The sequence below is a fragment of the Magallana gigas genome, chromosome 10 (assembly GCF_963853765.1).
Source record: "Magallana gigas chromosome 10, xbMagGiga1.1, whole genome shotgun sequence".
Taxonomy (NCBI): domain Eukaryota; kingdom Metazoa; phylum Mollusca; class Bivalvia; order Ostreida; family Ostreidae; genus Magallana; species Magallana gigas.
Window position 1 is genome coordinate 15,595,473 of NC_088862.1, and position 11,259 is coordinate 15,606,731.

Genomic DNA, 11,259 nt, shown 5'->3' on the forward strand with positions numbered 1-11,259 from the left:
AACCATTCTTGATATAAAAATCCAAATCATTGTGTCACTACCGTCCGAATTTTCTCTGCAGATTTTCTGCAAAAGCATGGCGGACGTAGACTCGCTTCATGATTTAAGTTCAGATCAGAACGAAGATCAAAGCGCTGTGGACGCAGACGTGGAAGAGGATGAAGTTTCAGAGAGAGGGTAACGTTTAGATATTTTAAAATGTAATCTTCCAAAGAATGTCGGCGAAGAAATAGTGTAGTCGACCATAAACGCATAAACGACAAGCATGGGTGGGACTGGGACGCAGATGTTGAAATCAAGTAGTTGTTGAAATAAAAACGAAATTCCAGCCAAAACGGAAGTTTTCAGAATAAATAAGTCTAAAAAATTTTCATTGTCTCTTCACTCTTTCATGAAAATGTGTATTGATATTGCTTTATATGCCCAAGCTTCTTGATGCACCATTGCTGATGCTTGTATGTATATAAATAGGATATTTGAATGAATTTAGATTTTCTGGCTGCCACAATTTTGCATGAAAAGTCGTTCATCATTAAACTTGAAAATTTTCCTCGTGCACGATCCTAATTTTCTTCCAGATGGGGTTGGGCATGTTGGGTGTAATAATTTTGTTTGCTGAGGAGGGGTCGAAGGCCTCTCTTCTGTAACTATGTGAATGTTTTATTTTTCCAGGGGATGGGGTCTGGACCCCCTCTAGATCTGCACATTTTCTTATTCAGTTATAATGGCTACAGTAGTTACCATAACCTTGAATCCTACCCTAACCCTAATTAACTCTTACCACAACCCTAACCTTACCTAGGTTATGGTTGTAAAATTATAGTAGTAATTCCCTGGACAGGAAATGTTGGTATTTTTCTTTGGTAATTCCCACCACTGTCAATTTCCTGCCTATATATAGTACCTACCCTGATCTAACTATTAATGCTTATTCTTATAATATGTATTCTTTAGCCCTGAAACTTCCCTAACCCCATGCAACCCTAAGCCCTAACTAACTATGGTTCAGTGTTTTGATGTAAAAACAGAAATAAAAGGAAATCCATATAAGTTTGTATCATTTGTATTGAAAGACAGAAATGATTAAGAGGGCAGGATGGTTGTGGCCTTTTTTGTAAACTATATTTATCTCCTTTAACAGAAGAGCTTTGTATGATGATAGAGGATTAAGTTCAAATTTTAATTATCAAAGCTAGAATATCTTTACTTAATAAAAGTTTATGGCCAAAATATCATGTTTAAAAGTTAAACATGTTTAAGGCAGTTCTGATAATGAATTATGGCCAAAATATTATGTTTAAAAGTTAAACAAATATCATATTTAAAAGTTAAACATGTTTAAGGCAGTTCTGATAATGAATTATGGCCAAAATATCATATTTAAAAGTTAAACATGTTTAAGGCAGTTCTGATATAATGAATTATGGCCAAAATATCATATTTAAAAGTTAAACATGTTTAAGGCAGTTCTGATATAATGAATTTGTTGACCATCCACCCACCTTAAAATCCAAAGTTCCTTTTACTGAATCAAATACATGTTAAATGCTATTTACTGTGTATGGCAAAATTGATAAGCAATTCGGTTTGTATTCTAAACATGATATTTAACAAAAATGAAATAATTATAAACGTTAGTTGCTTGTGTTTATAGGTATAAAAATGGATTTTAAAATTAGCCAGTCACAGTTTTTATTCTGTCAATGTATAGTTAAAAAATGCACATTATTGATATCTTGTTTTGAAAATGAATTACTGGTAGATATATAATGTTTTTAAAAGTTAACTCAAATTGTACACCTTTATGTCAGGATATATGATTTTCCGAAAGTAGGCATTGAACAATACAATTTTTAAGTAGAATGCCTTTAAAATTGAATAGATAGCTTTGATTTGATTCTGTTTGTCGAATTAATGTAAGTGAAATTAGATGATACCATAGTTTGAATATTGCTACAGTGTTGTTTCTTAAATATACCTACAGTAACTATTTTTCAAATAAACCTACCGTAACTATTTCTCAAATAAACCTACCGTAACTAGATGTACATTAACTATTAAAACAGATAGTGCAGAATGACTACTGAGCTTGCCTCTCTCCTGTCAATATTATCAATTACTTGCCAATGAACAGGTTGTATAATTCATGAAGTATCGTGTTTGATATTGATTAAACATACAAGTTTCTGCAAACTTTAAGTTTTTAAACATTGTTCACCTGTAACTTATTTACTTTATAAACATCATGTAGCAACTGCAGTGTTTACTTAAATTATTCATTGCAATAAAAAAAAACCTTTCAACATATTGCTATTGTATTGCATACAGTATATGGGTTTTTTTTTTGCATAACAGGGACGACCCATCATCATCTAGAAAAAAGCATAAAAAATTTCAGAAAAAACGTCGCGTCAAGGACATAGAGCGGTCAAGCGGCGACTCGGTGACGGAGGACGACGAGGGTAAACCGGACGTTGTTCCGGTGCTTCCAAACAACCAAGAGCAACACCAGTCCGGGATGGAGGCGGACTACGAGAGCCAGGACGCCGGGGACAGGAAGACGAGCCCCTCCGGTGGGGCCGAGGGGCCGCTGTCCTCCAATGCTCCAGAGGTAAAAGAAACATCAATGTTTTCATGATGGAACCATTTTAAGCAGACTTTGGACTTTTTGTAGGATGTAACTAATATCTTTTTTCTTGCGTCAAAACAAGTTGAAAATAACGCTGGTTTCACAAGAAATTCAAATAAAGTACATTTGTACACAGATTGCTTAGTCTTGGCTCAAAAGCCAGACAAATCTTGTTGATTTCAAAGAGTCATGACTGACCGGCCAACAATGAAATAGACAGGCCTATGTCACATTGCTGTCTGACACAACTATGCAAAGTCCAAGCTCTTGTTAAAATGGTTCTAAGCTCAACAGAATTGCGCAATAGGCACCGCCCATATAAATATTTGCTCAAAGAATAGGAATTTTGTAAAAGATAGAGCTATAGAATGCAGTACGTATCAATGCTTTACTGGGTGATATTCCTGTTAACATTTTTTTGTACATATGATTAAGGGGAATTAAAATATAAAGTAGTAGAAGACACACACTTCTCACCACTGTGACCCAAGTTTGACCCCTCTGTAATAAGCAGTGTTTGTGTGTGAGAGCCCCATCTGACCAGTGGGTTTTCTCTAGGTAATCTATCTTCATCCCATATCCTATACTGCCCCATTTTCCATACCATAAGAGATATTTCTTTAATTTAGTGACATGTTTTTAGCTATGCTTTGAAGGGTGCATGGATTAAGAGGGAAGTATAAATAAGTAAATTTCTTGTTTTTATCCAATGAATGCCCCCCCCCCCCCTTTTTTTTTTTTTTACTTCTGATCATATATTCTCTCTGAAACAGACTTCCATGGCAGGTCTACAGAAAATTCAAAAAGCTGTCGAGTTATTATCCATGTCTCAGGGTGCTCCAAAGAGTATGGAGGAAGCTACAAAGAAACGCTACAGGTTTTGGGAAACTCAGCCGGTGCCAGAAATCAGTAAGTCTATCAAACATATAATCACTGTGGGTACAGACTGTCAATCAATACTAAAACTAACCTTTAGATAAAAAAGAGCTTCCATAAAGGGAGTAAACTCTGACAATGCTTTACCTGCTTTGGTCAGTGCTTCATTGATGAGCTAGAGTAATTTTCCTCTCATTCAAATCTGACCAGGTGAGAGATGATAGTACACTTTGGCCATCATGGCATATGGTATAATGTAAATATGTATGAAGAACTGTATTTATATAAATATTGCAGTTATTTACATATCAGCTTCACAATTTCTATAAGCTATAATCTTTGTTTATCGTACATACGTACATGTATATTTTCAACTCTGTAATTTCTTTAAATTCATATGCATTTATTACATGTAATTATACAAATTCCATTAGAAGTGTAATAATTATTAATACTTTGAATTTTTGCAGATGAGAAGATCCAAGATATTAATCAACCTATTGAGGAGGACAAACCGCCCGAGGAGATTCGACGCGAGCCCTACAGTCTGCCCTCGGGCTTCGTGTGGGACACCCTAGACCTGCTTGACCCACTCATTGTAAGTCATCATGTTGATTACTGGGGGTTCTTTTATTTTACTGGGGAGTACTTAATTCCATGTTTCACTGTTTTGTATTGCAATGATAAAAAATTATCAACAACAGCTTTACTTTGATGTTACAGGATATTATAAAATCATTAACAACAGCTTTACTTTACTTGAGATTCCATATTTTATGCGAGTACATGTACTTAATTCTGCAAAAATATAAAATCGCGATCGCTGACTTTTTATCATAGTTTCATTTAGTTTACATCTGTCTGTGAAATTTTAAAATCTGCAAGGTACATGCTTGTCGCAATCTAATGCAGGTATTAATTCCTAGCATTTAATTAGGAATCTACAGTATTGAATGAAGGAAGAGACTATAAAATTAACATCAATAGCTTTATTTTGATGTTAGAGCTTAGATTGAAGAGATATATTGTAGTTTAATTACCAGCAATGGATGGCCTACTTTGACAAGGAAAGCTCCATTTTATTTTCAGTTAAAAGAACTGTACACGCTACTCAATGAGAACTACGTGGAAGACGACGACAACATGTTCCGATTCGACTACAGTCCAGAGTTCCTGCAATGGTCAGTCATGATAAGATAAACCCAAAAGTAGTTCCATATGTAACCTCTGTGTCTGAATTCAGTAAACTAATAATCAAAAGATTTTTTTCAAAATATGTCTGTTACCCAAGTCTCTAATGCCAAGAAGTTAAGATCAGGAATTATCTTTCCTCTTTAGTTTTTTAATATGAAAATTAAATATAAAAATTTAATAGTTGTATATGAAGGTCAAGGTCATTTGAATGTACCAGAGTCCAAAGTCATTTGCCAATCTCAAGATCAAATTTTTCATGGTGGTTCCTATTCGTTGCATCGTAGTCTCTTTTGTTCCACATTTTGACATAGTATTTGAGGTCCAGTGGTGTCTATTTGTAGGGCCCTCCAGCCCCCTGGGTGGCGTCGAGACTGGCACTGTGGGGTGAGAGTCGCCAAGAGTGAGAAACTGGTGGGCTTCATCAGTGCTGTTCCCGCTCTCATCAAGATGTATGACAAGTAAGTCACTGAGCATCACTAAAATAAATAATTGGATGTTTGAACTGCAAAATTGAACTTTTTAAAAAATGTATAACACTTGAAAATAAAGCAAGAGCTGATGTTACAAAATTTCAACTCAGACAGATTGCAGTGAATCTTTATAAGACACACAAGTTGTTTAGAGAGATAAATAATATATGTATATGTCTGTCACGACAGCCGTCGTGTGTCCAATCAGTCAAGCAAGAGAACAACAATAAGTATTTACAATCTTTATCTATTTATATAAAATCAATAAATTTACAAATATACGTATTCACACACACACACAAAAAATATTAACCAAAAAAATGTTTATAAAATCCGATTCGACATGACCTCCTATGGTGGTACATTTGACAGCAGTGTCCCTTCAGTGTTCCTACAATGTGTCCTCCTTCGATACCACGTCCTAAGATGATGGCTTCTGTCCACCGGCATCCAGCGTAGTAAGTGAATACACGAAGGAGGTTACACGGGTGGTAAGATGTTAAATACCGGAACACTGGTGACTATGGCTGGATCATCACTGGGACATTGCTGGAACCTTTTGATGATATATAAATATTAACAATATTATCAATTAAACGTTTCACTTTCACAATATACATGTACCTATTTACCTAATTACCGTAACTGCACGCCATACAATCACACCGAACAATACTCGCTCTACAATACCGTTAAGTGTATCAGACCCCTTAACGTATCAAACACTGTCACAGTTAAGCGTATAAGACCTCTTAACATGCAATATAGTTAAGTGTATAAGACCCCTTAACATTACATAACAGTAAATATATTACCAATAACATCGTATTAGACTACAAAATATAAACTCACAAATAAACCAGCAAATCACGCTTGTCACACAAATAACTCTATGGTAAATAAACAAGTACCAGTATGTAAAACATTAACCTGAAAATACTATCGAACACATATAAGAACAATTACCTAAAGTCTTAAAATTACAAAAAAGACTAAAGTATAAGGAAAAAATGAACTTACCCCTTAATGGAGATTGGTTACCGTAAAAAAATACGCTTAGCTATACATCGTGCTACTACTGCAGTGCGTGCTAATGGACCCCGGCTCACTGACACAAAACATGGGTATTTATAGTATCATAGTAAACTGATAGAACAGTCCGAGTATAGTCCAATATTTACCAATACCTGAAGTGACAAAATTTGAGGCACCAAAAAGGATATGAACATAAAATAAAAATCAGAGGTACCCTACAGGAAAATTGTAAGCATGAATAAATCTATTGATTGTGACAATGTCATTGTAAAAATATTGTTTCATTTCTGGTCTGTTATCTACCAGTAGTTGAATTTTATGTATGATTTCAGGATCCCACACATATTATATGATTGACAACACTCACTTCTTTCTAATTTCAGGAAGAAGCACATGGTAGAAATCAATTTCCTCTGCGTCCACAAAAAGCTGCGATCAAAGCGAGTGGCCCCGGTGTTGATAAGGGAGATAACCAGGCGGGTCCATGAGCAGGGACTGTTCCAGGCGGTGTACACGGCCGGGGTGGTGCTTCCTAAACCAGTGGCCTGCTGCAGGTCAGTATGAATGATTACACACACACACACACACACATCCTCAAAAACCAGATTACTTCCTGTATAACTAATAATGTCACCCTGATGACATTCCCTTCAACTCTTTTTGTGCCATAAGATTTTATGAAAATACAGTACAAGGAGTTCTCTTAACAGTTACTACTGTAGTTGTCCCAGTTACACCCCCTCATCTTTCACTCTTTTTTTTGTGCTGCATTAGCTGGCACTTGAGAAAGATTTTGCAGGTCGGTAATAAGAGTACTACATGTAACAACTATTATAGTCTTTTCAATTTCAGACCCTCCCCTTTTTTGAGCTGTAAGATAAATTTCTAGAATAAAGATGGCGTTAATTAGATCTGATTGGATTCCATGTGTTAAACACAATGGAAGAAGTGTACTCCTAGATTTAAGAGAGTTGTTCAAATTCATCATCATGGAAGAATTTCTTGTGGAGTAGCTTGTATTGATTTGCTGAAATAATTATTTGGTTGGAAAAAAACTTTTTCTGATAGGCTTGTTTGATTAAGTCAATTCATAAAAATGAAAAAGAATTCATCTTTTGTACTATGAATTGTTCTGCAATATTGACTTTGTTTAGTTACACGATCTTGATTTGTATCCATGACCCTATTCTACTTCTATCTTGACAGTGAACATGCATTATTATGCAAGTTTAAATCTTTCCATTATCAGGTATTGGCACAGATCACTAAATCCCAGGAAGCTAATAGCTGTCAAATTCTCACATCTGACGCGAAACATGACGATGCAGCGAACCTTAAAACTATTTAAGCTACCTGACGTAAGTATCAGGTTGCATTAAATGTTTATTTTGATAACTACATTGCGGATGCAATGATTATTATTGATATCAATAAAGCAGAATTTTTATAAAATTGGAAGTATATTAAATCAAGTTTCTTGGCAACCGTTTATAGTGTAAATTTAACTGTAAATAATCTGAGCTGAAAACATGAGAAGGAAGAAAATTACCTCGAATACAAATGTCCTGAAAAATCAATAGCAATTCGTTTGACATGAATGAAGTTTTATGGTGATGCTTGTGCTAGTATTACACACCATTGATACTTCTTCAAAATGTTTCTGAATAAGACATATTAGATAAGGAAAAATTGGTATAAGAAATTAACTCTTCATTAAGAATATGAAGAATTAATTATTAATAAAATTTTTATATTGGTATTAAAAGAAATACACTATAGAGTATGTCAGTATGTAAACTTTAAGTTGTAGGAAGTAAAAACAAAGGTTAAAAGATTTTGGTTGATTTTTTTATCCACAGAACACCAAGACCCCGGGATTTCGTCCGTTCACTCCTGCTGATGTTACTGAATCCTATAATTTATTAAAAACCGTAAGTAGCGACACAGTTCTATGTCTTATGGACTGTTGGTTAAGGTTATCTCCAACAAATATGTAAATCCCCAGTGCAAAGAAGCCTTGAATAGAATTGATCATCAGTATACTGTTTACTGTAGTCAGAATCATCATCGTTCGAGGGGGACCAATGTTTGTGGCCTGGGTAGGTAACCCTTGCCCACGAATTTACATCCCCACAAACCTATACACAACCATTTGTTTGATATTTATTAAAATTATCCTGATTACACTACCGACGAAATTACGTCCTCATAGACCAGAAATTTTTTTGGCTACATTGGACATTGCCCCCCACGAATAAAAGTGATTCCACAGTATCCTTATTCACAAACAGGGAGCAGTTACTCTATTTCTTGTACATATATTAACATTGTAATACATTTTCTCTTTGCAGTATTTAGACAGATTTGATTTGTCGCCCACTTTTACCATTGAAGAATTCCGCCACTGGTTTATACCTCGACAAGGAATCGTTGACACATACGTTGTAGAGGTGAGTAGCTGTGAACCAGTGTATTATATAGTTCATGTAATGGGTTAGGTACTCTTAATAACTGTAAGGGTCTCAAAGCATTAATACTTCCAATCCATTTTGGACAATTTTTAACGTACAAAGCATGCAAGTGTAACCTGGTTTTATGAGTTAGTCATAATTTGTCTCTTTGAAGAATTCAAAGGGTCTTTATCTCTGTGTCCAGATTTGTCTTTGTATCATTCTTTTTAGAATTGATCGAAAACTTGCCATGTATTGTCCTAGTGACATACTGAGGACACCTACGTTATGAAATTTTTCACCTACGTTGATTAGTTTTAAATGTTACTCATGCTAATTCTGAAAAATATGATTGGATTAGTTCTTCATGTAATATCAAAAATTTCAAAGTGTATTTTAATGCTATACGTTGAGCTTGTGTTGTCAAGCAGTAGTCTGTAATCTTGATGGCCATGTTATATTTTTTTTTCAGAGGAACGGTACGATCACAGACTTTGTGAGTTTCTACACCCTCCCCTCCACCATCATGCACCACCCCCAACACAAGCTCCTGAAGGCCGCGTACTCATTCTACAATGTCAGCACGGTCACACCCTGGGTCGACCTGATGCAGGACGCTCTGATTGTGGCCAGAAATGTAAGTGTTACTCCATTTGTCAGGTCATGGTCACTAATATAGGAGGTCAAGGTCATTTATCTAGGTCAAGGACACTTTTTTTTTTTTGGACATTGTGGATGTCAGTTTACTTGAATAACCTAAGAGTATAATAGCTTAATTCTCTTCAGAGAAAATATACACTAAGTAATTTCCAAAAATGTGATTTGAAGGGTAAAGAATTGAACATTTTCAAATCTGTTTTTAAGTGCTTGTGATTGCACTGGTATACATGTATTTCAATAGGGTAATGAACAATTAGAATTTTATATGAGAAAAAAGCTGCAAAAATAATGAAAATTTTAATTTGCAAACTTTAGAAAATTTATCTATACATGTACATGTATATTAAACATGTACATACATTATATTCACTACATGATTATGAAAGCATATTAAAAACTTCAGTTTTAAACACATGAATAACATTTTTTTTCACATTGATGTAACTGAACATTGTAGATGGGTTTTGATGTGTTTAATGCATTGGACCTAATGGAGAACAAAGAATTCTTGGAGAAGCTGAAGTTTGGCATTGGCGACGGGAATCTTCAGTATTACCTGTACAACTGGCGGTGTCCTCAGATGAACCCCCACCAGGTAACTCAATGTTACTATCACAAACATGTTGGGCCTCCACATTTGATGTACACCCTTATCCCTACTTGTAACTTGTGTACAATGTTTTGTCAAAACATGCCCAAGAAATAGTGTGCATTAAATGTATTTGAAGCTTTCGATTTCTTCATTGGAGTTTTACAGTACTTTTAATATTAATATATTCGGTTTTAAAGAAAAGTAATTTTAAAAAATGTAGTTTAACTTTCTTCTTTCTAAAATTATATGTACTTTTATTAAACTGTAAAGTTGTAGATATCTTAATGGGGAGTTTCACAGTTTTTAATTCTATAAACATGCGTATCGGTACTCATTTCCTCTTTTTACCCTTTATAGGTTGGCTTGGTGCTTCACTGAGAATTGTTCAACATAGACTTCTAATTAATTGACAAAGATATTTATCAAAGTGCTTTTTCATGAAAGAATGTAGAGGAGACCGAAGCATTGAAATCTCTCAGAGGAAACAACAGTCCGAAAGGGAGAGAGAGATTCAGCACCCCACCAAATCCTTACTTGCAGGTGTAAATCTGTTACACAGATGTACATTTGTATATTTCACAGGTGTACATTACATAGGTGTATATTTTACATGTGTATATTACACAGGTGTCTATTACACATCCATTAATTACAAAAAATGGTCTGCAAGAAGCTTAGATCACAGATCTGCTTACAACACATCTTTTCTCCTCAAAGGGACATAACTCTGGTCATTCTTCATGCGTACTGTTCTTTCTGTGAATATTGTGTACATGTATTTTATAAAACCCTCTCCAACTCTGTATAATAATAAAAGCTTGGTCTGAAGTGAACAACAGCACTGCATACACACAATATAGCTGACTGTATGTGTGTGCGTGTGTGTGCGCGAGTAGATATTAACATTATTATCATGAATAAAGTTGAATTACTTTACTAATAACTTGGTTTTGAGTTGTCTTTTGACGAAAATGATCTCTGATTCTCAGCCATGTTCAATACATGTAACTCTATATTATCCGGATATTTTTATTTGTACCATAAATCTGCCTTTTATATAGACAAATTTAATGAGTTATTCAGTGATAATATTATGACCAGTTTATATTCAACAATTGGCTTAGTGGTTTTGCAGAGATCTACTACATATAGGTAAAAGAAGTTTGGACCACCAATGCAATTTCTTTAAAAAATGTTTATCTTGACTGGTATTATTTATTCCAATATATCTATTATTGGGCAAATATACAATAATTTTGTAAAACGCATGGATACTATTTAAAAATTTCTTTTTTTTTCGTATCCCTTATAAAGTTTGAAGAACAAGTAACATTTATATGATGATTAAAATAC

The 11,259-nt window shown here is 34.6% G+C and overlaps 1 protein-coding gene across 1 annotated transcript; it reads left to right on the plus strand.

The window, feature by feature from the left end:
- Positions 1-18: 18 nt before the first annotated feature.
- LOC105326790 (glycylpeptide N-tetradecanoyltransferase 2) lies at positions 19-10,849 on the plus strand. Its single transcript, XM_011426966.4, has 13 exons — positions 19-177; positions 2,356-2,611; positions 3,403-3,538; positions 3,976-4,103; positions 4,595-4,686; positions 5,041-5,157; positions 6,588-6,758; positions 7,454-7,562; positions 8,064-8,135; positions 8,556-8,654; positions 9,127-9,291; positions 9,772-9,909; positions 10,264-10,849. Exons 1-13 carry the CDS (start codon positions 77-79, stop codon positions 10,282-10,284), a joined length of 1,605 nt encoding a protein of 534 aa, XP_011425268.2. The 5' UTR covers positions 19-76; the 3' UTR covers positions 10,285-10,849.
- Positions 10,850-11,259: the final 410 nt, after the last annotated feature.

Bases quoted from the DNA above. Each gene is read 5' to 3' on its own strand.
- LOC105326790 (XM_011426966.4), top strand. From the start codon at position 77: ATGGCGGACGTAGACTCGCTTCATGATTTAAGTTCAGATCAGAACGAA. The intron at 178-2,355 runs GTAACGTTTAGA...TTTGCATAACAG, and splicing joins GATGAAGTTTCAGAGAGAGG to GGACGACCCATCATCATCTA. The intron at 9,910-10,263 runs GTAACTCAATGT...TACCCTTTATAG, and splicing joins CTCAGATGAACCCCCACCAG to GTTGGCTTGGTGCTTCACTG.